The 27,092-nt window shown below is 41.3% G+C and overlaps 1 protein-coding gene across 1 annotated transcript in view; it reads left to right on the top strand.

Moving 5' to 3' along the window:
- The window catches only part of wwox (WW domain containing oxidoreductase), a 155,065-nt gene extending 143,171 nt beyond the window's left edge, over positions 1 to 11,894 (top strand). Inside the window, exon 9 of the mRNA XM_079252474.1 lies at positions 10,565 to 11,894. Coding sequence (XP_079108600.1) covers positions 10,565 to 10,756 — 192 coding nt within the window. The 3' untranslated portion in view covers positions 10,757 to 11,894. The remainder of the gene's footprint in view (positions 1 to 10,564) is intronic.
- Positions 11,895 to 27,092: the final 15,198 nt, after the last annotated feature.

Raw genomic sequence — 27,092 nt, 5'->3', positions numbered from 1 at the left:
TCAGACCCTGAAAACAAAGTGGGAAACAGCAACCCCCAGCAACGAATGCAGCAGGATGTCTCTCTTTGGTAAACTCACCAGCCATCGTTGGAAATAACTTTATCCCACGTTTTCCACCCGCCTGATGTATTTGTACACGTCCTTGTTAACCAGTAGAAGGTAACCAGTCACCGAACCTTATCCCCCGGGACGTCACAAGGATTTCCAAGTAGAAAAAACTCTCTAAAACCACGCGTTTTTCGTCGCCATGGAAACCGAACAGAGAGAGTGCTGGAACTCAAACTCAAACTCAAACATGCGTTTAGGTGATAAAAAAAACAAACACGTCTGATGAGGATTCAACACTGTAACACTGTGGAAAGCTCAGAAAACTCCAAATACCATAATAGCACCCCTTTAAAGAAATTGCTGTTGACTAAAATAACTGAGAATCAAGTTGAGCCTCACCTGAAGGTCCCTTAGGGACATTGTTGGCCTTCAAGTGGGGGTGCAACATGGAAGAAATACTCCAGTATAAGCAGAAGTCGTTTATTAAGCATCCCACGTGGTTAAAAGAGAGGAGTTGATCCATCTGATATGGAATCATATCACAAGTTTTTTTCATGCTAAGCAACATTGTTTCTCTAATGCTACTATTGCAAGTGGGCCTATTTATTTATTTAATTTGCTTTATCTGGATATAAAATGCTGTAAAATATGTATGGGAGGAGAAACCTAAAGTTTAAAAAAATTCACAAATTTATCTTAACATATATTTTTAGACTTTTTCAATAATTTTGGTGGATATTGATCATGAAAGTTTTTATTTTTAAAACACATAACTATTAAATCATGTGTCTCTTCATACACAGCTCTCTTTAACACTTCAAAAGCCCCAAACTTTAAAAACTGGTTTACTTTATGTGTTAAAAGGTAAACATTAAATAGTTGTATATGAACTTGGAGAATAAAATCTAGTACTTCCCTTTGACACGTAGTACACAGAAAGTATAAAGCATACTAAATGAGAAATACTACATTCAACTACAGATCAATTCAAATTGCATGTGGACTCCTGCCTAAGAGCACATTCAGTCTGCAATCTGTGAAAGAAAAGATCTTACACTGTTTGGCCTTTTGTTTAACGATTTAATGTCAGTCAATAAGTTTTTATTACTTTTTCATATTTCATTAAAAAAAAACACAAAACCATGATGCAGCTTTTCCAACTCATTAAACATTAAACTGATAACAAAAGTTTTAACCTCTGTCCATATGTACTGTTAAAGACAGCAGTATTTTTAATTGAAAAACCACCTGTGAAAACAAGTTGAAGCAGTAAAAGAGACAATTTATTGATATTTTATGAGAAGATATTTTGGATGATTGTTGACTGATCCATTCATCACACTGTCGACAGACAGATAGCCATCACTTCATTCCTGTATTGATCAGTTCGGCCCTCTGTGCTCATTAAGCCCCATTAACGACATCTGTTTGGAGGGAGAAAACTATTTTGATGATGTGTCACAGTGTTTAGCTCTGCTGCTGCACAGACCGCTCCTGCCACAGGTTTCCACCACCCGGCCGACAACCCGGTGAGTGATCTTGGTTAAAAATAACGAAAGAAGCCGGGCAAAATGCGAAGCTGGAATTAGAGAAAAGGAGAAGAGCAAGGGGTCGGTGGAAGAGGAACAAGAGAAAATGCATTAGAGGGGAGTAAATTGTGTTGAGGAGAAGGTTGTGGATGTGGGAGATGGACATAAGTCACACCGCCACGGCCGTTGTGACCAAGGGCACACTAATCTTTCCCATTACTACGTCTCTTTGACTCTCATAATGTTACCTCTAGCTGCTCTCCTGTAACATGCTTCTGTTGTGTGTGTATCTGAAAGAAGGTGGATATGATGTGAACGTGTGTGTCTGTGTGTGGGTGGGTGTGTAGAGCCTGTGAATGAAACAGAATGCCTTGCCTGTGTGTGTGTGTGTGTGTAATGACAGTTCAGCTAGTTGCTCTCATGTGAAAATGACACGTTCCTGCCAGATGAATATCATTACTATCAGAGTTTAATGGGCCAGCACTGCCTTCTTATTTAAAACAGCACATCCCTCTCTCTCGACCTCCAGCGCGAGGGAAGACGACGGCGGGAAATTGGGGGGCAGTAGGAGGCAAATGACAAGCTGAACAGGACAGAGAATGTGAAAGTACTCTTTTCTCCCAGCTAGAGGAAATTTTTTCAGGGTTGGAGTAAGCTTGTGACTAAACAGAATAAAAGTGTAGAAAATGTATGACAGACAGAAAATAACACTTTCACACTGAATCTTTTTTTTTGTGCTTTTTATTTGTTGCTTCACAGTTTATTTCCTCATGTTTTAAAAAGAAGACTTAGCTGTTGAGCAGCGACGCAACATTTTACGGTCAGTTGATTTTTATCTTCCTCCGCAGCACTTTAACACAGGTGTGTGTTCAGTGGAAGCCTTCTCTTGAGGTTCCGTTCATCATTCAGTCAGGACTCTGGTAATGAGTTGACGCACTATGGCGGCTGCCTGTGCACTCACACTTCTATTTGGATGTCTGTGCATATTTACAGTCTGTTTACGTGTAGATATAACTATTATATGCAGCATTACGTGTGTATGTGTGTGTGTGTGTGTGTGTGCATTTTTTTTTTTTTTTTTTTTTTGTAAACGTGCATGCCTTGCTGTGTGTGCGAGAGATTTTGAGTGTGTGAATATGTCAGATTGCCGCAGGAGACCAATTAGCTGGTGCATCAGTGAGGAGGTGAGCATACACACACCTGTGTGTGGCCCTATTACACCAGCTCATCACACACTCGCATACCGACACACAGACAGCATTGCTGTGCTCATAATAGAAATATACTGACACTTACAGTACGTTGACCATATGGAATAATGACTTCACCGTGTCAAACTGTCAGCCTTGAGTCACCAGAATGCCTTATTTCAGCTACATGTTTCTAACTTAACAAACTTTTGTGATTTATAGGTTATCTTGCTGCTGCTGAATGGTTGTCATTAACTATATGTACTTTACAACTGAACATTTCCTCACCTTAAACTGCATGGCTTGTAGCATTCATACACAGGTATTGTGCACTGATGCAATTAGGTGGGAGTGAAAAGGAAGATCACAGCCAATAAAGCAGCCAGGCCTCTTCATGTATAATTCAGATCTTTTATGGTGAGCTGTGCACCCATATGGACATCCTAAAGGAAGAGTAAGGCCATTTGCAGCCAGAGAAAAGCCCTTTTAAAAGCTAATCCCCGTGCCAGAGTCCTACACTTTTTACTGTTCCTTTTTAATGAATAGGTGTCCAATAAGGCCTTTTATTGTCTTAGCATATGTTGCTTTTATTAGGGGAAAATAATTAGGTTGTGCAGATCACTTCGGAAGTCCTCTCACAAGATAAAAATGAGATAGTTTCACAGTCGTTGCGCAAGTCCTTCTGACTCCTTGTCGTTTTCCCCTTGGATGCCCTGTATCCTGTCTCCTTCACCTCATCCTCTGCTTTGTTTCCTACTCCCTTCCTTTCTCTCCTTTCTTCGTAATGCCTCCCCTCCTCCTCTTGTCCTTTGCATTCCCGCCACTTCGCTCATGACTTCCTCTTCTATTGTTCCCTCCAACGTGGGGACAGTAAATGTATGCGTTGCACTGCACATACACACACATGCAGGTACGCACACATGCATATAAAAGATGAACAATCACAGTGTGACAGAAGGCTCTTGATGACTGACACTGTGTTGATCTTATCTGGCCCGAATGGGGGTAAAGAGAGGGCCGCAGAGAGAAGGGGAGGGAAATAGTACAGGGCCATGAGGGGGTGGTTCAGTGGTGCTTTGTGTTATGTTCTTGTCACTTCTTGCATACTTCTGCTCCTCTCTTCCTCTGCTTTTTAATCCTCCTCTACATCACTTTGCTTGCTTAGAAAGATAGTCTGACAACACGGCTCATCTGTGATCTAGGACTCTGGGGAAAGTGATCCATTTACCTCCAAGATGTCATTCTATAACCGTTTACCCACGAGACCCCAGTTACAGAAATATTGTAAGCCCGTGCCTGTAAGTTATGGGGCCGGAGGGGGACGGGGGCTGCAGGCGAATAAGGATTTGATGGTTGATGGAAAAGAAGGGGCTGAGCTAGAAAGCAAGGGGGCAAAGCAGACAGACAGAGAGACTGAGCAGGCATAATGCAGGAAGGGAACCAGAAGCAGCGAGGGAGGAGGCTGGTCCTTCCATCCTGCCATTAATGCCCCTCAGGGGAATATGCTGCCTGTAGGTGCGTATTAGCCATCAGCCTTTGGGCTAATGGACGGTACGAAATATAGTTAGTACATACAGATGAACAAGAGTAGACTAATCGTAGGGGTGACCTGTGATGAAGAGTCTATAGGTGCTTTCGGCCCAAACAGTTTTTGGGACATGTTAAGGTAAATAGGGTCTGAGAAGTCCCTGAAGGACTTCATACCTGCAAGGGCTTTTTCTCTGGTAGCGTTTGCACCACAGAAAGCGGTGCTGGATCAGCCAAGCAGCCCAGTCAAAGGTTGGTAGACCAGTCAGACATGGTCATACATATTTACAATCCTCTGCCTTATATATTTTTCCATCATTTCAAGCGTAACATGAAGGATTATGATATTGTGAGGTTTGCAGTTTTTGGTTTTGCTTTATTCACATGTTCAACTGGTTGCCATAGTTGTTTTGTCTGGACCAGTCGCCATGCGCAATCACAGAGGGTTACTCTCATGTTTGAAGATGAATTACCCTCCTGTAGAGTTTAAAAAACAAAATATTAAAAGCAGAATTTTCTGCATTACAATCATGTTCTTGTTCTTGATGTTCTTGCGGTGCATTTATGAAAGAACAAAAGCAAAAACTTCTTCCATCAACTTGTCAGGACTTCATACATCAAGCTGACAATCAGTTATCCGCCATGTTTAGAGTATTGATAAAATCAGCATCTTTTCTGTGTCTGTGCCTTGTTGTTGGACTCCTTTGGTGTCTTTTTTGCTATATCCTTTCTTTCTTCTTCTTTTGTTAAATTAAAAGTATAGAATTGGCCTCCAGTATGTCTGTGAAAGGGCCCACTCTGATTGGCTGACTGCTGCTGTGCATGAATGAAAGAAAGGGGAGGTGCCAGGAACATCAGATAGCTTGTGTCACATCCCGTTCCTTTATATTTATCATTTTATTTTCTCAAGAAAGACCAGCAGTTGGCAACTTTGCAGAAAAACACAGAGACACAATGTAACTCCTCTTCTTTGGCTTCCTATATAATGTACATTCTGTACTTTTATAACTAATTCTAACTAATTTGCAGACACAGATTGTTCATCCTGTGAGCCCTTGCGGTACGTTCAAGAGAGTTGCAATGTAAGGAGACCCAGAGGAGACCTCCTGTTGCAGCTGGTTCCTCATGTCTGTTTGGTGTATGAAAAGCTTAAAACCAAATAAAATGTTCCTGTGTGTGTAAATGCACCAGCAAGTTTAAGATATGCTCAGATAAATCATTTATTTTATTTGCAAGACTATCTACATCAGTTAGCTGATGTGGTCTTTGCCCTGCCTCCCCAAGGGTGACGGAGGCCACCGCAGATTCATGGGGGCAAGTGTCAGGGTGCTTTCTGGAGTGTGTGCTGAGGTGTTTGCGGTGCTAATCTCTTCTCATCCTGGTTGAGTGCTCAAGCTGAATGGAGGGAGAGCTTGTTTATCTGAGGGGGCCACATTACCCAGGATTCTCTCTCCAGCTGGGCGAGACACGCTCAGCTGAGCTGTCAGCTCACAGAGGTTACCGCGGCTGAAGGCGAGCACGGGTCCGCGCGTTTTTTCACACACAAACTGCACACATAGGGAACATGTTGATTTCAATGGTTATTTATTAAATGTAAAATATCTTTAGCACAGATTAAAAATCAGACACCTCCATCTATTTTAAACATCACAGGTTGGAAAAAAAAAAAAAACATTCCTTAAACAGAATCACAATCAGTTTGGAGTCCCACTTAGAGGATAGCTACTCCACAAGGCTGGGCAGAGGGCTGAGGCAAAAACTGCGCTCCTGATCCCTTTACTGAGGCTACGGGCCTGGAAATACTTTCCCAAATGCATACTGTAGCCTCATTACTTCTAATGGTAGAAAAATTCTTTTTTTTCTTTTCTTTCACCAAATGCCATTAGAATTCTGGTATTTTACTATCTGTAGGTGAAGAACAAAAAATGTGTTTTACATGTCAGCTTTATTAAAATGTGACTGAAACTGGATAAAATAGTATTTTCAATGCTGCAATAGTATTTGCACTAAAATAGTATTTGCTCTTCTGTTACCGACAGCTTATCAAACTCAAAGTAGGTTAAGATAAAAATCCCAACTTGCAGTTCTGACCAAGAAAAAAAAGTTCTGTAGACCTACTGCAGATCCAGAGGGCCTTCACATGGCAAGCATGGACGCACACTGTAATGATCTGCGCTTCGCGCCAGGAATCAACTTCTCAAATTGTGTCCCGGCGTGAAAAGCTTTGCCAGCTTTTGTACTGCTGCTGAACTGGAGTGCCATCACAGAGGTCAGCTGGTGAATGCCCCCCCCCCCCCCCCCCCCCCCCCCCCCCTCCTCCTCTTCTCTGCCTCAACCCTCGCTGCTGTACAAATGCCAACTGACAACAACTGACACAGATGGTGAGCAGAAACACAGGACAGGCAAAGGAAGAGAACCACCCACAGGAGTAAGAAAACAGGAAGACTCTACACACACACACTGTCCAAGAGAGGATATTGCCTGACAATATTATCAACTCATTTATTTTTAACATTTTTATTTCAATCTTTTCTCATTTTCTACTTTTTTTTTTTTTTTTTTTTTTTTGTTTCAGCACATGCCATATGAGAATTTGGGAGATTATAAAAGTACCTGAAAGAATTGCTAGGTTTTCAGCATGCATAGCTGTTAGTATTTACAGGTTTGTATGTACAGGGATAGGCCGAAAACAGACTGCTCTACAGTACTGGCTTATTTACACCCAGGTCAGAGGGAGAGGTCGATGCCGTAACTACAGATGTGGCGGGTGTAGGGTCACATGCAAAGGGGTCAGCGAAAGCTCATGAGCACAACTTGAATGATGAAAACACAGAACAAAACACAGCAAAAAAATAACATTACTGTTAATTCTCCCCCCATACACCTTGTTGCTTATGAATACGCTCAATAAGGAGTTCTCAACAACCTAATATTGCACAACACTGTACAAGGACATTTCCATTGCAAGTCCGCGAGGTTCTCGGTTATTGAGTCACAATGGAGACTGGAAGACTTGGATCTGGTCTTAGAGGAGTTCCACGACTATACCGTTGTATCACAGACTCACCGAAAATCAATTTATTGCAAGATGCATCTGCTCCACTGCATTTCTTTGTTTTTATACCCACAAAAACAAACCTGCTTGTAGAATCTGCGGTATCAGCTCGTATTGCTCTGCTCATTTGGTTCCTTGTATTGCAGTGAACTTTGTTCTATTTTAGCTTAACAATCATTTTAGGTTCGGAGTCATTTCAGTGCACTTATTCTGTCAATCCTCTCCTCTTTCTAAACTAGTGTTGTATTAGCAGAGTTGGTTTTCGTGTACCTAAATGAGGTCTTGTTTCAATGAGAAGACATCATGTTCAGGTCTTGAGTATTTGCTGGAGTCTTGCAGGTTAATCAGTCTGTTTATCAATGATGGATGATTTGCTTCAGAAGTTTTCAACACACATCTTTCAATGCTTTTTAAAGAAATGTTTTTACACAGATGAGACTTCCTCCTCGCTGTTATTTGTTAGATTTTTAAAGCTGAAATTTAAAGTTGCAGGAATGACTCTGTACCCTCAGAATGAAATGTTTAAGTTGGAACATGTGTCTTCATGTGCTAGCTGATCAGAGGAAAACCTTTTCCTTTTGTTTTCTCGTCCCTCAGTCCACTGTTGTTTGGAAAAGCACAAAAAAAAAAACTACAGATGTTTCTCTGACAACCATTATTCACAATGCAGTGGTTCACATTAAGCTGCAGAAGATAGAAAGACAAACATCTAAATCCATCGGGTTGTTGACACAATACATTTACAGACGTAATCTACAGTTGACAAACGTTAGAAATATCCACCTTTTTTCCTTTCATTTAGATTTTCCCACGAGTTTATTTCTGTGCGTTCGTGCTTGCATTCAGGCGCATGCTCATTTTCATACATGCATGTATGACTGTGTTGTCGGCAGCTGTAGGTGTAGGAGATTGTCGTTCGTCCCCTCTCGTTCTCTGTTCCACCACCCTGGACAAGCCTTGCCTCCTATCTACAAACACACACACACACAATGATAAATGGCTGCGGTGGGTGGCTGAGCATGTTAATGCCTAATCTCATCAGCCTTATCTTTTACAGAGGTCACAAGATCAAGTGGTGAGGGGGATGAGCTAAACACCAATAAGATAGTACAAACAGTCTATGTAATACTTCATCTGCCACTAACTGGACCACAGCAGCCACCAGACGAGAGGTGGTCTGGACTTACTTTTCAAAACGTAGAAGAAATGTTAAAAGAAAAGAGAGAGCTGCTGATTTGACTGAAAATCCAGCAACAGGAATCTGTATTATGATCCTTTTTTCAGATTTATTTTTCACAACCAGTTTTTGGTAATTGGACACAAACTGCTCTGAAAGTCAGCCAAGTTTAAGGCGTGTCAGAGCCGCCGGCGCTGACGTCTTCAGTGAAGTTTAAAAGGCCTTTTGCTTTCAGACAAGCTAAATCAGATGCCCTAAGTGAGGGAGATGAGTTTACCCGAGCGTGTGTGAACCTGCAACTCATAGACATTGCTTGGCATTTGTCTGTCTTTGATATGGCGACATATGATGTGGATGAAGTTATCGCCTCACTGGCAGGTGAGACAGACAGCGGTGCACAGAGAGATGCTGCTGTTTCATCTGCTGTTTACCGGCTCTCATCACATTGCACTTCAAACACGCTCAATCTGCTGCTGCAGCATTACGCACCAGAGTTTATCCTGGCGGACCTTTACTTGCAGCTTAGAGGGGGGTTGTGTGTGAGTGGGTTTCTGCGTATTGAGAAAAACATTTCTTGAAATGCGATTTGTGTGTGGGTTTTTCTTTTTTTTTTGTACACTGAATATGCATTTTGTGCATATTTCTACGCTGATTTGTGGAAGTATAAACGCTTTGGACCTCAATGGATCTTTTCACTTCATGTGTGTTGGCCTCACAGCTGCTTTAGGAAGCTGTTCAAACAGTTGGCATGTAATGTTCCTTCATTATGCATGTGTGTATATTTGTGTGTCTTGCCTATGTTTGACTACAGCACATATGGGCTTGTCTCAGTGCGTGCCAGTGCTCTGTGCTAAACTCTCATCACTCTCATCGGGAGATAAAGAGGCAAGTCATTTCATGTGGCCGTATAGAAGTCGTCTCCAGCCCTGGAATTTGCAGGGAAGCTGTCACAGCAGCTTTTAGCCGGAGCTGCAACATGAAAGATCCCTCTTTGAGCAGTTGGGTTATGTGTGTAATTCTCTCTGACGTGTTTATTCTGCTGCTGTTTCAACTTTCATTTTCAAATGTCACAGAAATATCCCTCCAAGAATATCCCTGCTAATTACCGACTGATAGGGCAGGGTGTATTAGAAAACTTAGCAGGTTGTGTCCAAATACTGTTTTACTTTTCCAGTGTGTTGCGGCTTGAGATGACATGAAGAGGAGTTCATTTCTGGGTTGGGACTTAATGATTTTCATATTCAGCCTTGAGAGTGCCGTTACTCAGAGAGAACTGGAGGGAAATGTTTGTGGTTTGCGTGTGTGTGTGTGTTGTGTTTGAAAATAATGTTTTTCTTGAACCTACTAACTTCTGATTTAGACACAAAATTGTACTTTGCACCATTCCCAACACTTAAATTCAACTTTGAATGCTTGGCCCAACCCTTATACACACATGTGAAAATATACATATTCATAACCATTAAAACCTGCACTTTTTATAATACACATAAAGCTGTGTTTCTCTGCTGATTCACATCCAGACTGGAGCTGGTGTTGGTTTGTCTTTAGTTCTCACGCTGTCCATGGAGAATCTATACATCTGTTGCATTCACACAATCCCATATAACCAGAGGTCCTGTACACGCCATGTAGAGAAATAAATAAATAAATATATGTGTATAAATATATGTACAATTAGGGGAGGGGGGGTTATGCTGTTCCCATGGTAACATGGCCCAGTCATTGTGGGCTGCAGGGAGAAGAAGACAGAGTGTGCATGAGTCTCTTTTTTTTTTTTTTTTTTTTTTTTTTTTTCTCTTCCTCTGGGCACTCAGTCCTGCTTGCTCTTCTCGCGTTTGTGTCTGCATGTGTGTCTCATAGAGGACAAAGTGGTCAGTGTCCACTTTTGTCTTCTTTGGACAGGCCACATCCTATTGTCTTTGTGTGAGTAGATAAGTCCTCCTTATTTTGTCTCCTCCTGCAGGGTGATGCCATCTAGTTGTCACAGGGCCGTGACTTGTCCACTGATCTCGTCTGTCTGTGTCTTTGTCCACAGCAACAAGGTGCGGCCACCACAGTGTACTGTGCAGTAGCTCCGGAGCTGGAGGGGTTAGGCGGCATGTACTTCAACAACTGCTTCCGCTGCCAGCCATCCATCCAGGCCCAGGATCAGAGCAGCGCTGTCAGTCTGTGGGAGCTGAGTGAGCGCCTGGTTGCGGAGAGGTCAGTTGGGATACAAGCCCTCTAATGGACAGAAGACGAGGAGAAAGTGGGGGGGGAAGCCAAACAGGAATCAAATAGGAAGCAGCTGATGTGGATTTCGGTATGAACTGAATAAAAGTTTCTGACTGCACTATACAAAAGCTGCCAAGCCACAGAAGTCCATCTGGATATTTAACGTTACTACAGGACTAAACACACTACATTAACAGCACAGGAGGGGGCTTCATATACAATTGTAGGTGGGCTCAGCTCTGCTGCGGTAGTTTACAATGGGAAAGAGGGGAAAGGGGACAATTTATTCTTTTTTTTTTTCCTGTAGCCTTTCTAACTTTTAAACTTACAAAATTAGAAAATAAAAAAAAAACCAAAACACCTGTTTTGATGAAAAGATTATAAGCATACACGATGGCATATGCATCAGGTTCCAGCAGAAGTGCACTATATGGCAGATTTATGTCTTCCCAATGAATGTTTGTATTTTTAGGATGATATTGTGTCGCTCCATGAAAACTTTCCTATAGAAATCCAGAGCAGGGTTAATAATCATTGTACTAAATCCTTTTAACATAGAAGAAATAAAAGTAATGGTCATGTGACTCATGGCTATAGAGGTATGATTCTTATGGCTATGTACATTATTCTGCAATAATTTTATGTCTTATTCATGTCCCTATTTGTCTCCTGTACAATATTTACAACCTCCTGATTTCTAAGGGTGTGCTAAAGGGGTGTGGACATCATCAGGTTTCTGTTTGCTCCTTAACTCAAACTAAAATACGGAATAATCTGAACTCTGGTAAGACTTATTGGAGATATTTCTAGGATGCTTTGAAAGAAGTTGCGGCGATTCTTATTTACAGAGTCCAGGATCTTTCACGTCAGCTTGTTTTCCTTTGTTGTAGAACCAGAATGGATTATTTCAGGCTCCGATTTTAGTTTTTTTCTTCTTTTTAAATCTGTGTTAGTCGGCAATTCTGGGTTTGGGGTTCTTGTTGATAGTTTGTCCTGAAGCTCTTGGAAGGGTCGGGCACGTTTGAGACATTGTGCTTTATGGCAGTCCGGGTGCCGTGGGTTGTTGAAGAAACAGCGTTCCGTTGTGATGATATCTGTAAAAAAAAAACAAAAGGAAAAAGACTGAGAGTCAATAAAAAATGTCTTTCACAGTCTTGTGTCAAATGTGTTTAGTCTTTTCATTTGCAGGCCATCAGGCGGAGATATTTGTATTCAGAACTTTCTGACAAGATAGGACTGAATGCCGAAAAGGCATTTAGTTTTAGAAAAACAAAACGAAACATAAAAACATGGTGCGCTGCTGTGTGATTTGGTTGGCAGAGAGCATTTATGCCGTATCTGCAGAGCGCAAGTTAATTGGCTGAATGTCAAAAAGGGAAAGTCGTCTTTCTTTTCCTGCTCACACACACACACACACACACACACACACACACACCATATTTATTTACAGCATAACGAGTAAACATTTTCCTTCAGCGTCTTTTTCGTGTTCTGTTCTTTCATATGGCCATTTTTAGTGGAGAAAAAATAAAAAAACCTCACACACACTCGCAAAGCACACACAACATTCAGTCAGAAACACACAGCTCCTGCAGAGAAACTGATACCAGTGTCCCACACTGCTATAATATTTACTGTACTCGTACTACAGGTGTCTTATCAGTGTTCTTTCACATTCCCAGCACTGGACACACATGAAGCAGAGATACACTACAAACACACACATGAACTCAAACTAAACAAGACAGCATCTGATATGTTCATGGTGATGAATTAAGGAAAAACCCAAAACAAAACAGAAAAGCAGTGAACTAAAACTGTCCTGATTATTTATCTCCATCAAATCATCCAACCATGATTAGACACAATCTGTTGCAGCATTTCAAAAAGTACAAACAAATCTAGAAAATCACCAAACTACATTTCAGTCTAATTTATATCACTGTGTTAAAACTACAGACTTTATTAACAGGCTGCCCCTGGGCGCTATCCGTGGTGCTGATCCGGCTGAAGCTCGTTCGTGGCCGTTCTTCAATCCCAAGCTAATCAGGATCTCGCAAGTATGAGAATGTGTCTGTATGTTAATCAGTTACAGAGCATAGTTTCACCTTGTGTGTTAAGTCAGCAGGTTGATCAGCCTTGACATGAGCCTCTGTGAGAGATGACACTGCCCACTTCCCAAGTGTCTGCCTGGCTCAGCTTAACAGATGGATTTTCCAGTGCGTTTAGCATGTCAGCTGTTCGGTTACCCTTCCACTCTGGTTAGAGCCCATAGGTTATTTATTTATGAGTCGCTCAGATAATCCGCCTGGCTGAACTCATGTGACTGTGCTGCTTCTTTGATTATTAAGAGGATTTCCTGATTAATCTAAATGACTTTTCACCCTCTTTTCCACCTCACTGACGTCTTATGCTGGGAAAGAATGAATCATAAGAATAACGACACGTCTTTGTGACTGTGTATCAAAAAACTGTTGCAACTGATTAATGGTAGCTTATGGAAATTTACCAGTTTGAGTAATTGATCTGTCCTCAGGCTGGACCAATGGCTTGGTGGACACCTAAGCAGCAGATCCTAACCCAACTCCAGCCAAAGATTCGCTTCTTTCTCCTGCATCTCCTCTTTTTGTTTGTCTTCAACTTTGTCTTTAGAAGCGGTCAAAACTAACATTTCATCTCGGGCATGTCCCACACATTTACCAGTTTAAAGTCTGCCATTGTCACCGTGATGCTTAGCCACCCCTGTAGGCTGACATCTCTTTTCAGGCAAACATAGAAGCTGTAGAAAACTGGCAGAGCTTTGGAGGAAGCCTTCGATTAGAGGGGCGGACACAAGACACAAAGGAAAATCTGCAGGAGACGAGCAAACAACTTGATGTCTGCGTTGGTCTGCACTGCAGTGGCCGATCCATGGGTGTTTGCCTGAGCCAAGAGGAAGGGTCCTGCCTGGCTTTCATACAAAGTCCTATCGATCAGGCCTTATCGGAATCATCTAATAGCTAATCAATAAGCTACACTTCCTCTCAGCGAGCAGGAAAGAGGGAGAATCATGGCTCTCACAAGAAGAGAACCTTGATCCTTTGACCCCCACAGCCAAGTGCCCCGCACCACACCACCTCTCTGGTTTCGCTCCTTATTTCCATCCTGTGAGAACAACGCCGGCCCAGCACTGTAATAACCGAAAACCAGTGTAAACCAAATAACCAGTATACATTGGAATGTTATTTTAATTAGTTGGATTTACACTTGATTTTTTTTTTTTCCCCTTCACTGGGTTTATTTCAATTTAGGCAGTAATTGTTTACGACAGACCATTTCATTTTCCATTATTGTTTTTATTTCTTCTTGTGATTAATTCTACCTCTCAAAGAATAATTATGAGAGGATTGATTTGATTATGCCTTTGTTCTGCTCCTATTGGCTCCATTGACTGAAGGAATGCCATGTTGCCATTTCGAGCGGATATATTTAATGATCACAATCAATGTTAAAGCTCTCTCTGGACTCAACTAACCCAATAAATATCTGCCAGGAGGAAATTTACCATCTAACTACAGCAGGCAATAAAGTCTTCCTCTCTGTTCTCTACCCTCCCTCCTGCTCGCTTTTCATCTCTTCCTTTTGAAGAAGACATCGGGATTAAAATTGCTCATCAGTTTTCATAAAGTACCAGTGTGTATGAGTCAATGGAAATATTATTTTCTTTCAACATCTAATCGTGCACTTTGCTTGCATGGAGTTTTATTAGTTTATAATATAACTATTATAATATAACAGAATATGATCTCCTACAGAATTATTCGTACTTGATTAGGATATTTTAATCTAAAAACCTGCTTGCTAAATTCTATTGGTGTCTTTCTTGCAGATTTCTGAGCACTCGTTGCGCTACAGATGCAGATAGTTTTTTCCACCACTGTTTTTCTGTGTTTGGATGTGTATCTAAATGTCGGTGTGTGCATGCCTGAGGCCTTACAGAGCTGCAGTGGGGCTGTCCCGTCTCACTGTACCGGATGCATTTCTCTGTAAGATGAAACAAAGCAGCCGTGCTGAAGTCGCCTTCCTTTACTGCCTGGCACAATGCTTAAACAAGACACTGTAAACACAAAGTCGGGTTTCTGTATCACAAAAAAGTTAAACATTTTAAGCAGTTTTCTCCTACGAATGACTAAAGCTGTTGTTGGGACATGCAACAAAGATCTTTCTATTCAAGCCATGCTTCAGCCTGTTATTTGTCCTTTTACTAGGAGCCTTAGAAGCAGCATTGGATTCCAGATGGCTGTAATGCACTGATTTCCTATCAAATGCACTTATTTCCCCCTGCAGATCTGCTTCTGCAATCTATAACTTTCTCTGTTTTTTTTATTGAAGCCTCAACATGGCACCTTTGAGGAAATCCTTCCAGCCCCAAATCCCCAGCGTGTCCTCACCGGTAGACAGCATGACCTTGTAAACCCTGAGTTATTTTACTCACCCATTGTGTAAGGATAGAAAGAAAAGGTAGAGAAAGGGGAGGAGAAAAGGGCTGGGGGGGGGGGGGGTGATGCAGAAGGGGGAAAAAAAAGAGCCCCTGCCTGTCACAGCTTTCAAACACAAAGAAAAATGAGCACTTGGGCTGAAGTACAATTATTAGCCCCTGTCTACAGATTCATCACACTATAGAGAGGCAGGCAGAGGGAGAGAGATAGAGGGAGGAGCGGAGCAAGAGGTGGAGAGGAGGAACACAGGAAAAAGGGCTGTTTTAGTATGAGCAGAGCAGCGCAGGATGTGGAAAGACAATGAAGAGAAAATAGGGGTGTACCGCCGCGAGCAAACACTGAAGGCAAGCCGGGCAGGGTCCAACGTGAGGCGTGCGAAAAGCTCCTGCAGAGTCCGAAGAGAAGAGGGGGAGGGCGATTTTAAGGAAATAAAAGAGGGAGGAAAGGAGAAAGTGTAAGGCAGAGGTAGAGGAAGGTAAAATGAAATAAGAGGATTTGTCAGGCCAGTGGTTGGTGGCGGTAATAAAGCCTGCTAATCTGAGGGAGAACGCTTGACTGCTCACACTCTGACTCTCTTGATGCCCCACTTTACCACCGGGCCAAGCCAAGGTCACACACATACACACACATGTGGTCATCTCCGACTAACACACACACACACAGACACACAGGCAGAGGAGGGTTAGTTTGTTTTCACACTGTCCGATGTCTCCAGCGTGAATCAGGAGTGTTTGTGTGAGCTTTACGCCTAAGCTTCCAACTCTAAAGGTTTTACTTTCCTCGCTGCACCTCCACATGTTGCCTTTCTCCTTCTGTCACTCATCATCTCCACCAACCTCCCCTCAACGCCACGTTGATTTTGAAATCTCATTTTTCTCTGTTTCTTAACTGGCTGTGCTGCATGGATCAATACCTATCAAAACTATTACATAAATACATCTGTCACGAGCAGAAAGTAGAGCGGGGATGTAATGTGTCTGGTGGAGGCCACCGTAGGGTGAGAGAAGATGTGCTTCGTGTTTTCTCAAAGGACAGCAGGTGTCATTTTGTGTGACCAGGTGTGTCGGGCAGCGGGAAGGGGTGTTATTGAGGCCCAGTAAATGACGCATAACCTGGTGAACCACATACTTAGCCTGCTGTCTCTGTCTCTTTGTCACTTGTGTGTGTGTGTGTGTGTGTGTGTGTGTGTGTGTGTGTGTGCGTGTGCTGGATTTCTGTTCCTTGAAGGCAGAGAGTCGGAACTAAAACTGTTCCTTTTGGATGCTCTGGAGAGGCCTTTTGTCTTGATTAAGTCACATTAAGTCACAACTGTTAAATTAAATTAATTAAATTTAATAAAATTGTTTTAAAAATATGAATAGGAAATAAAAACTACATTCATTTTACCTAAATTTACCTTCCCAAAATCACGTATCTTTGAGTGCTTTAATGCATAAGGTTAGATATTTGCTTATAGATTAAACTGTAGTCATTTTTACTCAGTAAAATGAGGCTTGTTTTTTATTGACTTTTGTTATAAATGTATAATATCTTAAAATAAATAACTGATGCTCATCAAGCTGGAAAAGTCTGAAAAACCATTTCTAAAATGACTGGATTTCATTGTCCCAGAGGCAGAAAAGTTACGTACATATGGTGAAAAGTCAAGACAGAGGCTGTGTAACAAAGACTAAGCAGTGAGGTTCGGTAATCATAAAGAAACTCAAAGTAACTTAAAAACAAGAACAAACTTTTTAACATTATGAAATGTTTACTTCCGGGAATCACCCATAAGGTGAAAAACCTGTTCCATATGTCACAACATGTCTGTGATGTGAAGAAAAAGTGAGTCGTGCAGCAGAACAACAAACTTAAGCGAAAAGTTGAAGGATGGATAAAGGAAAAATTACATCAATATTTTAGGTTTACCAAGTTGAAATTCTGACTCAGTTTAAACAGAAAAATGGGACCTGAAGGGAGTTCTCTGTGGTGGAAGACGTGATATCGTAAATAAATGTTTTTTTTCCAAGAAGGAAAATGTAGCAAGCATTGCTGTTTGGTTTGCAAACTTCAGGAGCAACGTAACGCAACAACAACAGAACAACAACACAAGTGTTTTCAGGTAAAAGGTGATGAACACAGATGGGAAATACTTTCATGCTGGTTTGAGAAGTTCACCTGTCGGATCCAAGAATCTGAGCCAAACTTCTTCAACTCAAACCAAAAGCAGAAGCTTACTTCTTCGTAAAGATTGTTCTGCTTTCATACTTTACATTTTTCTCAAACTCTATTCTTGTCCAGCTTCTTGCTGATCAGTGTTGTCGTTGGCATTTTCACTTCCCTGACAGCTGCGGCTGTGATTGATGATGCGATGCAGATTTACATGTCACGCTGAAATAGCACAATAACCTGCACGCAGATAATCACCTCGTTGAGAAACACTCTGGCCTCTTTCCACTCACAATTACTATTGTGTATTTGATCATGTAACCACTCTCCAACAATGTGCTTAATGGGCTTACTGGCGACGGACCAGAACTTGCCTGTAAATAATCCTGATGGTGTTTGATTCTAATAAATTAGGCTCATATATGCAAACACGGTAAAATCATAACAATATCCAAATGTGTGTGTGCAGAGGCAGGGGTGGCGACAGGCAGAGATTTATGCTGCTGGCAATTGGCTGGCTTCATCACTCACTCTGCTATCTTCAACTTTTTTATTTGTTTAATTTCCAAATGTGATTGCTCCACCACTCCCGCTGATGCTGATAAATGCAAAGGATTATGGGTAGAATAGAGGAAGATTAATACGCATAATTTTTTAACTGGACACTGTCCCCCGCCCCAAAAAATAAAGTAATGTGCTAAGAGCTCTGCGGAGGGATGAAAGCCATTTCTGCCGGGACATGATGTAACCGAGTACTATAAGGTAAATAAATGTAAGAACTCATTTTCTCTCAGTGTGGTTGAAAAGCCTTTTAGCCAAATAAAAAAAACATAGCCAGAAAACACAGCATTGAAAAATGACCTCATGGTTCCTTTCTGCCATCATTCAGCAGCGTAATGTGAGGTTTTGCTATTTTACTGCCTATTTGGACAGAAATGTGTCCTTTGGTTAAACCCAGCCTTTTATTTATTTTCTGTAAATCTTGAAAATGTAGGAAATCAGGCTTTAACTTAAAGTCAGGACAAAAGATTAAAAACACATGTAAGGGCTTGTTTTAAAGAAACAACATGTGCTACAAAACTGTAAGAAGCAACAACAGTAAATTCATTTTAGGTGTAAAAATATGGGCTCTAAAAAGTCCCTGTCAAATAAAAAAAACTGCGTAATGAAGTGACGCAACGTTGACACGGGTCAGCTCGTGCTTCTGGCAGAATAACAATGTGTGTTCATGTGAAGAGCTACAGTGTGCATTAGAAACGGGGGGAGTGGAGTTACCTCTCAAAAATACACTCGCATACCTGCGAGATTAATTACAAGTACTGTGAATCACTGTGCAATTAATTAACTCATCCTCAGTAATGAGTGTGTGTGTAAGTGAACTGTGTGTCACGCAGACAGCCCCTCCATCTCTCCACCTCTCGGCCTGTCCCCTCTCTAATTGCTTCCCTCTCTATTAAAATGCAGTCTGCTGTGACATCACTCAACCCTCTGTTCGAGTGGGCCAACGCACTGGACAAACCACACCATTTTTAACATGCACACACACACACACACACACACACAAGGCGTGTTTTTATGGAGCATGGGTGATGTGGGTTTTAAGGAAGATTTGAGATGTGGGGGAAAGACTGTAAAGATTCTGTCTCTTGGGAGCGAGTGGAGTCTGAACTGGGAGCTGTGATGAGAAAAGCGAAACGGTTTTATATCTGCTGTTTGATCCTCACAAAGGAAGTGGGCAATTTTCACATCTGATGACGGCTTACTTATTGGTGTGTGCTGTACCAGTGGTGGGAACCTTGAAGGAAACCCCAGTCCAGATCTGCATCTTGTAACCTTTCAGTAAAGTTATATTCTGACAAAATTCACTGAATACCACTGGATGTTTATGCAGAAAATATTTGTACTTACTAAATGCAAATACTTTTAATTTCACAGGTTTAATAGTTGCTCAACGCTTCTCTCTAAAGTCCACTTCTCACTGTACAGAAAAAAAAAAAACCCAAAAAGGCAAATTTGATACTTTAGATTTGCATAAATTTGGGCCAGGCTGTTATTTGCAATACTTGTTTTAATATTTTTTGTGTTGTTATATTTTTATTTGCATTTTGATTTTATTGTTAATTTTATGTGGTAAACTTTTGACTGGTGGGGATCTCATTTAATTATCCGGTTTCTATTCTAAAGCTTGAAATAAATGGGTAACAGGGAAGCAGATAGGAGGCAGATGAAAAGTTGAAACAAAAAATGAGAGGTTTTAATTAGGCTGCAGACTTTTCACATGCACGCTCGTTCTCATGTAAGTCATGTAACTTCCTTCTCTTTTGTCCCTTTTAAACTTTTTTACTTTAAAATCAAAATAAAAATCTGCTGTACACGATTAAACAACAAACAACAAGGGTCTGCAACAAAATAAGTTTAAATGAACTTATTTGAACAGTATAGTCATGTTTGGAAATCAACCATCCAAGCGTCCTGGACGTGCACATCCTACGTTTGTGTTGTTGCTGGACGGCTGCAGGACACGACCACTTTCTTCACGGCGCATCGCTTGCCTCCAGCTACGAATTGTTTCACCAGATTCATATGAATTCACAATTAAAACTATGACAATAGTCCAGAAAGTAGCCTCATGTCTTACATTCCATCCTCACTCTCTTCCTCTCATTGTCTTCCTCGCAGCTAATCTGATTGGTGAATAAATCATGCTGACATCAGCGCGGGTGGAAGTTGGCCTACTCCTGCACACACACACACACACACACACACACACACACACACACACACACACACACACCCACATGCAGAGGCTCCTCAGCGAGGTGAGAGCGGCGGCATGCTCCTCGGTGATCATGAGGACGGTGGATAACAGATCTCTCTTTTATCATTCCCTGACTTTCCCTGACATTTAAAAAGCCATTAACACCACAGAGATTCACCCTCGTGTACATTTCATATGGAGGCACACCCCAACACACACACACACACACACACACACACACACACACACACGGTCGCTTGCCATTCACTCAGAGGGTTTTTACACTCATGCGTGTGTGTGTGTGTGTGTGAATGATCTTAGTGATAATGCAGGACCAAATGACACAGACAGAGCAGTGAATTATACCTTAATAAGCTTTTCACACCTTCCCCCTTTTTCTGTAAGATTAAAGAAAAGAGCCCCGGTGTTCTGCTGGTGTATTCTAACTGTGGAAAAACACAGCCAGGGATACACTCACTTTCTTAAATCTATACTACTATAAGTAATCAATTCCCATGATCAAGAACCCCCCCCAAGCACTGTGACAAACGGACAGTAAGTGTGTTGTCCCGCCTCTGTGAAAAGTAATTATCCACCAATTCATCCACATCCACATGCACTGTAAACGCTAACAGCATCAAAGTATTTACTGCTGAGCACTGTATTAATTTATAGCCCATTATTGTAAAGCCCATCGTTACAATGCGGGGGGAACATTTACTGTAATCAGAGGACTGATAGAGACTGGAAACACTGCTAATGTATGTAATGTACTAGCGAGCAGTCTGTCTGACAAAACTATGCAGTGGCTAATGCAGCAGATGACATATGGCCTCGCTCTTTGTTGTTAGCGTGTATTAGCAGCGAGCGGACGCCTGCTACAAAGCAGCCACTGACTAATTATATTCTGTTGTCTGTATGTAAAACAAGAAACGCGCACAAAAAGCGGGATGGTGGTTCACCGCTTTATCAGCCGCTTATTAACGTGAAAGTGAAACTAAGTGCATGGCTCGGCTGCAGCATGAGTCATGACGAGCAGTGATGTAGAGCAGATGCAGATATTGGATTTAGTCATTTAAAGGCGTGTTATTGTAAGTCTGCAAACGGACCAAGAGCTTTTTTGGTGATAATGGATTGGACCTTTTTAAACTCCCCTGAAAACAGCTTTAAATCTGCCGTCCCGGAGGGCACGCAGACACGTTTAGAAGACGGAGGACATGTTTGCATAGGAGAGGAGAGACAAAGTCAGGGAGAGCTTTGGGGAAGGGCTGACTCCTGCTTTAAGGCTGCAGGGGTCAGCGGTGTGAAAAAAATGGCATATTTAAAGATAAAAAAAAAAAATAAAGGAGGCAAATTAGAAGAAGAAGAAAAAGAGGGATGGTTGAAATATTCAAGTGGGTCAAATTTATAAATATAAATATGAAAATACTGGACTTTTGAAGCATGAGAAAGGTTCCCAGTCCTGGGGCAGGGCATTTTTCACAATGTCTAGATGGATGCCTAGGGTCACAATCCCGCATGGGTTCCATGTATCGCTCTTCCAACACAGCTGACTCAAACTAATCACCTTTTGTGCAGAACTTCATTGGCTGTCGGATCCATTTAAAGGAAACCAGAGATCCATAGAAAACCTGCAGGACCGCAAACCCTTGAGGACGGACTTTGGGCACTCCTGCCCTAGACTGTGTGGCAGATGCATGATTTTCTGTCTTAACTTTTAGAGCAACTAAAGCTCGGAGCATGTGTTGGAAACAACAGCTTGATAAGTACCGAGCAAATGATAGAAGGAGGAAAGTCTCTTTCCCTCCATCGCCTCTTTTGGAGGTCTGCTCAGCAGAAGATATGATGCTGACAGTCAGACTGGGTCTTAGCTCTTCTCCTAATGCTGCAGACCAAACAGCCTGCATTTCTAGATATTAGGTGTGTTTCCTCCCATCCGTTTCTTCACATCATGTGTGAGAAAGTTTGGCATTAATTCACATCTCTGTGATTAGAGTTTCCACTCGGCAACTGCTTTTCTCTTCGCTTATCTTCGCTTAGGAACGTAATGAGCTCAAAGGCTGAAGATGCTTCCCCAGAGCGATGTGTTGTTTATCACTTCTCCACTTTAAGTACAGTTTTGTCTCCACTGTGAGTAATTTTGGATTCGGTATTGTTATACAGTTGTGCCTGCTCTCTTCTGTGCCGCGCTGCAGAGGAGTGGAATGCACCGGGTCTCACCCCATGTCCATCACTCTGTTTGCTGTAAGTCAGCCAGGCAGCCAGACAACAAGAGAGAAATAGATGAAGGGCAAGATGTGGAGATGCACAACAAGAGTCTTGTTATGAATCAGCGCATCAGTGCAATGTCAAAAGCAGATTTCATCATAGTTTACAGAAGAAAGGGTGAAGAGACGAGAAGGATGAGTCAAATGTTACAGAGATTTAATCACTAATGACAATAACGGAAAGGTGAGTGAGCAGGACGGAGATGCAGTGAAACACATGTGACTTATGGGAAACACGGAGTGGGTAAGATGGTGGAGAAGAGAGCAAAGAGACAGACATGAGTTATAGACCCAGAGAGAGAGAACAGCTTTCACACATGGAGACAGCCTGGTGATTTAGGACAAAAGGACACTGAGACAAGCTCTGCTGTGAAAGGTGATAGACCTAAAGAGGTGTAACAGATCCAGTGCAACACCACAGCGTTGACGGAGTCAGCTTTGGAGCATCTGCATCTTCTTTCTTATCTTATCTGCACAAACATTCACACGATGCATCACAACACCACTTCAGGATTAAATACAGACTTTTTCAAATGTGAGGATGAAGCACGAGCTCATCGTTTTATACCTACAAAAAGGTCATTCATAAAAACTAAACAATGAAAAAGATACAAAAATCAGATGACAATGGTTTATTTAAGATGTTTCCTCTTAAAGTACATAAAACAAACTAGCTTAAGCTCAGTGTAAACTCACAATTATTGCATTTCTGCCTGAACCCAGTATCCTGGTTTTGATCTGGCTTGTTGTGCACTTCCCTGCTCCTTCCCAGTAACCTGTCACATGCAGTGCAGCTGGGACATTTCCAGAATGCAAAAGCTGGAGGTTTTCTTTATGGGTTTCTCGAAGATGTACAGTATATGAACGCTGGAGGATAAAGAGTCCCAGATGGCAACAAACATGTGCAGAGAGATTCTTGTAACAATCACAAAAAGGAGTTCTGCAGAAAACTCAGGAAAAAACCAGTCTTGCATGCTCTTTTTTCTGCTGCTATTAAAGTGTTGAGGGAAGGTATTGTCTTGTAGCAGAAGACTTCAGTTAATCAAAGTACAATTATTAAAATTATTTTTTGCTTTTTTTTCCTGCACAGATGCCTGAGATGAAGTATAACAATGGCTAAAATCTTTTTGGTATTTCTGTTGGTGACTCACATAGTTTATTTCTGCAGTTCTGAAGTGCAGTTACCTTAACAAAGATTTCTTAAAGGTGTGTTAAACAGAAACTGGCATCTTTTCTCATTCAATAGTTCTGAGATACTACATATTTATAAAACTATGGATCAAAAGTGTAACGAAAGTGGCATACACTGATAAACTCAACCACTAAGTTGGATGATGACCTTGTGAGGAAGCATGACTGAAACGAGAGCAGTGGGGTTTGCTAATGGTCAGCTTGCTTCCTCGCCTTAACAAGAAGTTCAACCATCACTTCTTTTACTGTTCTATCAGATTAATTTCTTATTAATATTATTGACAAGTGATTATAAAGCAGCATAGTTAAGGGAAATGTGATTTCATGGCATTGATGCTTTTTAATTTACTCGTACTGGACTGAGAAGAGACTGGAAATAATGCTCTCCCATCTCATTCTCAGGTACAAAGTGGTAACAGACAAACGAATGGCACTATCTGATTAGTATCCACTGACATCTATCCAGCTTTAATTACCAGTAATATAATTCCCAAACAAATAATGGATTCATTTAGTTTAGCTTGTTGTTTTATGTTTTATCCTGATCATTTGTATGACAGAAGTAAGGAGCTGGCACAAAGTGAAACAGACCTCGAACATATTTACAAACTTATTTATGAAACGATTTCATCTCAAAATTTGTCCCCTATTAAACTGCACTACTGTACATCAACAAGTGTTACTATACTGCATGATTTATAATAAAAAATAAATGCGGCATAGCTGAAACAAGAATCACTTGAAGGCTTTGCCAAATAGAAGCAACAACGGTCCAAATGTGTCAAATTTTTTAGACTTCTGCATCAGTCAAGCGTCAGACATGCTGAATCAAACAAATCTTACAGCTGTCATTATTCTGCATTTATTCTAAATATTATAACATGCCATTGTGCAAGGCATTAAAATGTTGATGAAGCACTGGATAAAGAGAAACAGTTCCTGTTAGTGTGATTTAACAAACACTTTGCAGCACTGTAACGCAGTCCTGCTGCTTCTTCCATAGAAACCGTTATTTCCGTTAACGACAGTCTGAAACTGGTTCAGCATGCAAAATAAATGGGGTCTCTGATGCAGTGATGAGCGTTTCTGGCACAGAAAATCTCAAAGCATCACATAAAATTTGCCATCTCACATGTTTACCAGGCTCTACTTAGTAAACACTGCTGCAGCTGAGCAAGAGGATTCACATCACGGTGTGAGTGGCCCTGCGTCGCTGCAGGTATTTGTATGGCAACGTGGTCGTGTCTATATTTTGGTGGTGTGAGGCGGTCACTAATCCATCTGACCTTCTGGCTCATTTGCATGCACCGCCCCCCCCCCCCTCTTCTGACTGAGAGATGCCATGACCTTTATTAGCTAATTAAGAAACATAACAGAAATAAACCTGACAGGATGGGACTGCACACACACACACACACACACACACACACACACACACACATAAAGACATTCACACACACTCACCACGGTTGCTGACAGAATGAAGATAGGAAGAAAAAGATGGTAAGTAGGTGAGTGTGGGTTTCAGGTTGAGAAAAAAAAAAAAACACACTAGCGAAGAGAAATTTGGCATTTATCAAATGTAAACCACAACCGTCACACATCCACGTACAAGTCCTCCCAGACTCTCTGTAATATTCCACATAGCAGCCTTTTGAAAGAAGCATCGCCACACACACACACACACACTTGTCATCATTACATTCGCCAGCAGACATTCAAGCATTATAGTATTATAGAGGGAGTTTCTCTTAATCACATACTGAGCTCCTTTAAATCTTTGTGTGCAGGAATAAGAGAAGTAAATCTCCCCGTGTCTGCTGTCTGCCACCACTTAAGTGTAGTCGGCCTCTTGTTCTCTCCTCCCTCTCCCGCTAAGGACTCATAATAAGCTGTTGGACCCTTCAGGCTATAGAAGGAAGTGTGTGTGTTAGTGTTCCTGTACACCCCAGACACACTGCAGCAACACAAACAACACACTGACAGCCACAGCTTGCTGGGGAAAAAAAAAAAAAAAACCAGGCTGAAAAATTTGCAATGACAAACAGCGAAGTGCAACCACGCATTAAATGCCAAGAAACACAGATGCACAAGCTGGATGTTATCTGTCACACCCTCCTGGCGTTCATTCTGTGTTAATCTGTGCAGTAATCTGTAGAGTGGGCAGATTATCATCTGATAAACACCTTTTTGTAGTTTGTGGAATTATGCAATCAGCTCCCCTCCCACAGTTTGTCACACGGTTGAACGTACAATGGAAAGTGGCACAAGAGTCAGCTGACATACTTTAAATTGTCTTTTGTGCACTTTTCTGAAAACTTCTTAAATATTCTCTTTATATATATATATATATATATATATATATATATATATATATAATATATGTGTGTGTGTGTGATACGTCACAGTTGCATGTAGTGCCTCTTTATTTCTCGATTTACAAACTTCTTCATTCAATCCAGGGTAAAAATTATATTAAAAGAGATTTAGAAAAAAAAACTATAATCATACATCATTCATCTCAGAACATCCGCGTCTGACTTCAGGGAAAAAGCAACGAAGGTGTGAGACTATGAGAGGTCAAATGAGAGAAACTTAAATGGATGGATGGAAAAAAAAAGCTAAGAAAGATTGAAGGGTTCAGCCTCTCAGTGCTACAGTGTCAGTCTGTCACCATGACAGGTCTGCAGCAGCGGGTGAGCCCTGAACAGCTTCGTCCACACTGCTGCACACAGGGGCTTCACACGCTGACAGACAGAGCCAAGGGCTGTCCTGTCCTCAGCATATCACAGTCTGACTGCCTGCTTCACTTCCAAGAGCCAACCTCCTGTTTTTATCACCTAAATGCAGAAGGAAAACACTTTTATGTCGAGAGTTAAGTGCAGAAATGACAGCCTGCATGAGAGCTTGAAAAAATTCTGCAAAAATGAAATCTGAGATGCTTGTTTTGTGGAATCAGAAGTTGTTGTTTTTTTCTCTCCTCCTGCTGAGCGACACATCAGAGAGTTATTTCTGTAACTTACAGATTTCCCATTTTTGAAACATGAATGTTCCAGAAATGGTGTTCAGGGAAATCAATGCAATAAAGAGCAACAAATTGTTCAGTTGCAGTTTGGTGTTAAATGTCATGATGAGTGCCGCTGTTTAAACTCTTCTATGTTGCTTTTTCTTTGGAAATCTGCAAGATACAAGGTCACAGATTCAACTTTTTAAGCATGTTTTGTAAAAGATCATATTGTTAATGAGTGACTGATGAGAATAAGTCTAAAAATCAGTTAAAGTGACACATAACTGTTATTTTACATGTCAAGATATTTCACCTGGAGGTCATTCAGTGTTTTATATAAACTAGGATTTTTTTTTCTTTTTACTTTTAGAACAACAACAAAAAAAAAATGTGAAGCATGGGGGAGGAAAATAAATAAATTAAAAAAAAAAAATAAAAAGGTGATGAAAAGTGTGCATGATTTGTTGTTTTAGTAAAAATTATAATTTATTTTTTGATTG

Source organism: Telmatherina bonti, assembly GCF_933228915.1.
Source record: "Telmatherina bonti genome assembly, chromosome: 2".
Classification (NCBI taxonomy): domain Eukaryota; kingdom Metazoa; phylum Chordata; class Actinopteri; order Atheriniformes; family Telmatherinidae; genus Telmatherina; species Telmatherina bonti.
Note: the sequence above shows the minus strand (reverse complement) of the source record. Positions and strands in the feature narration are given on the sequence as shown.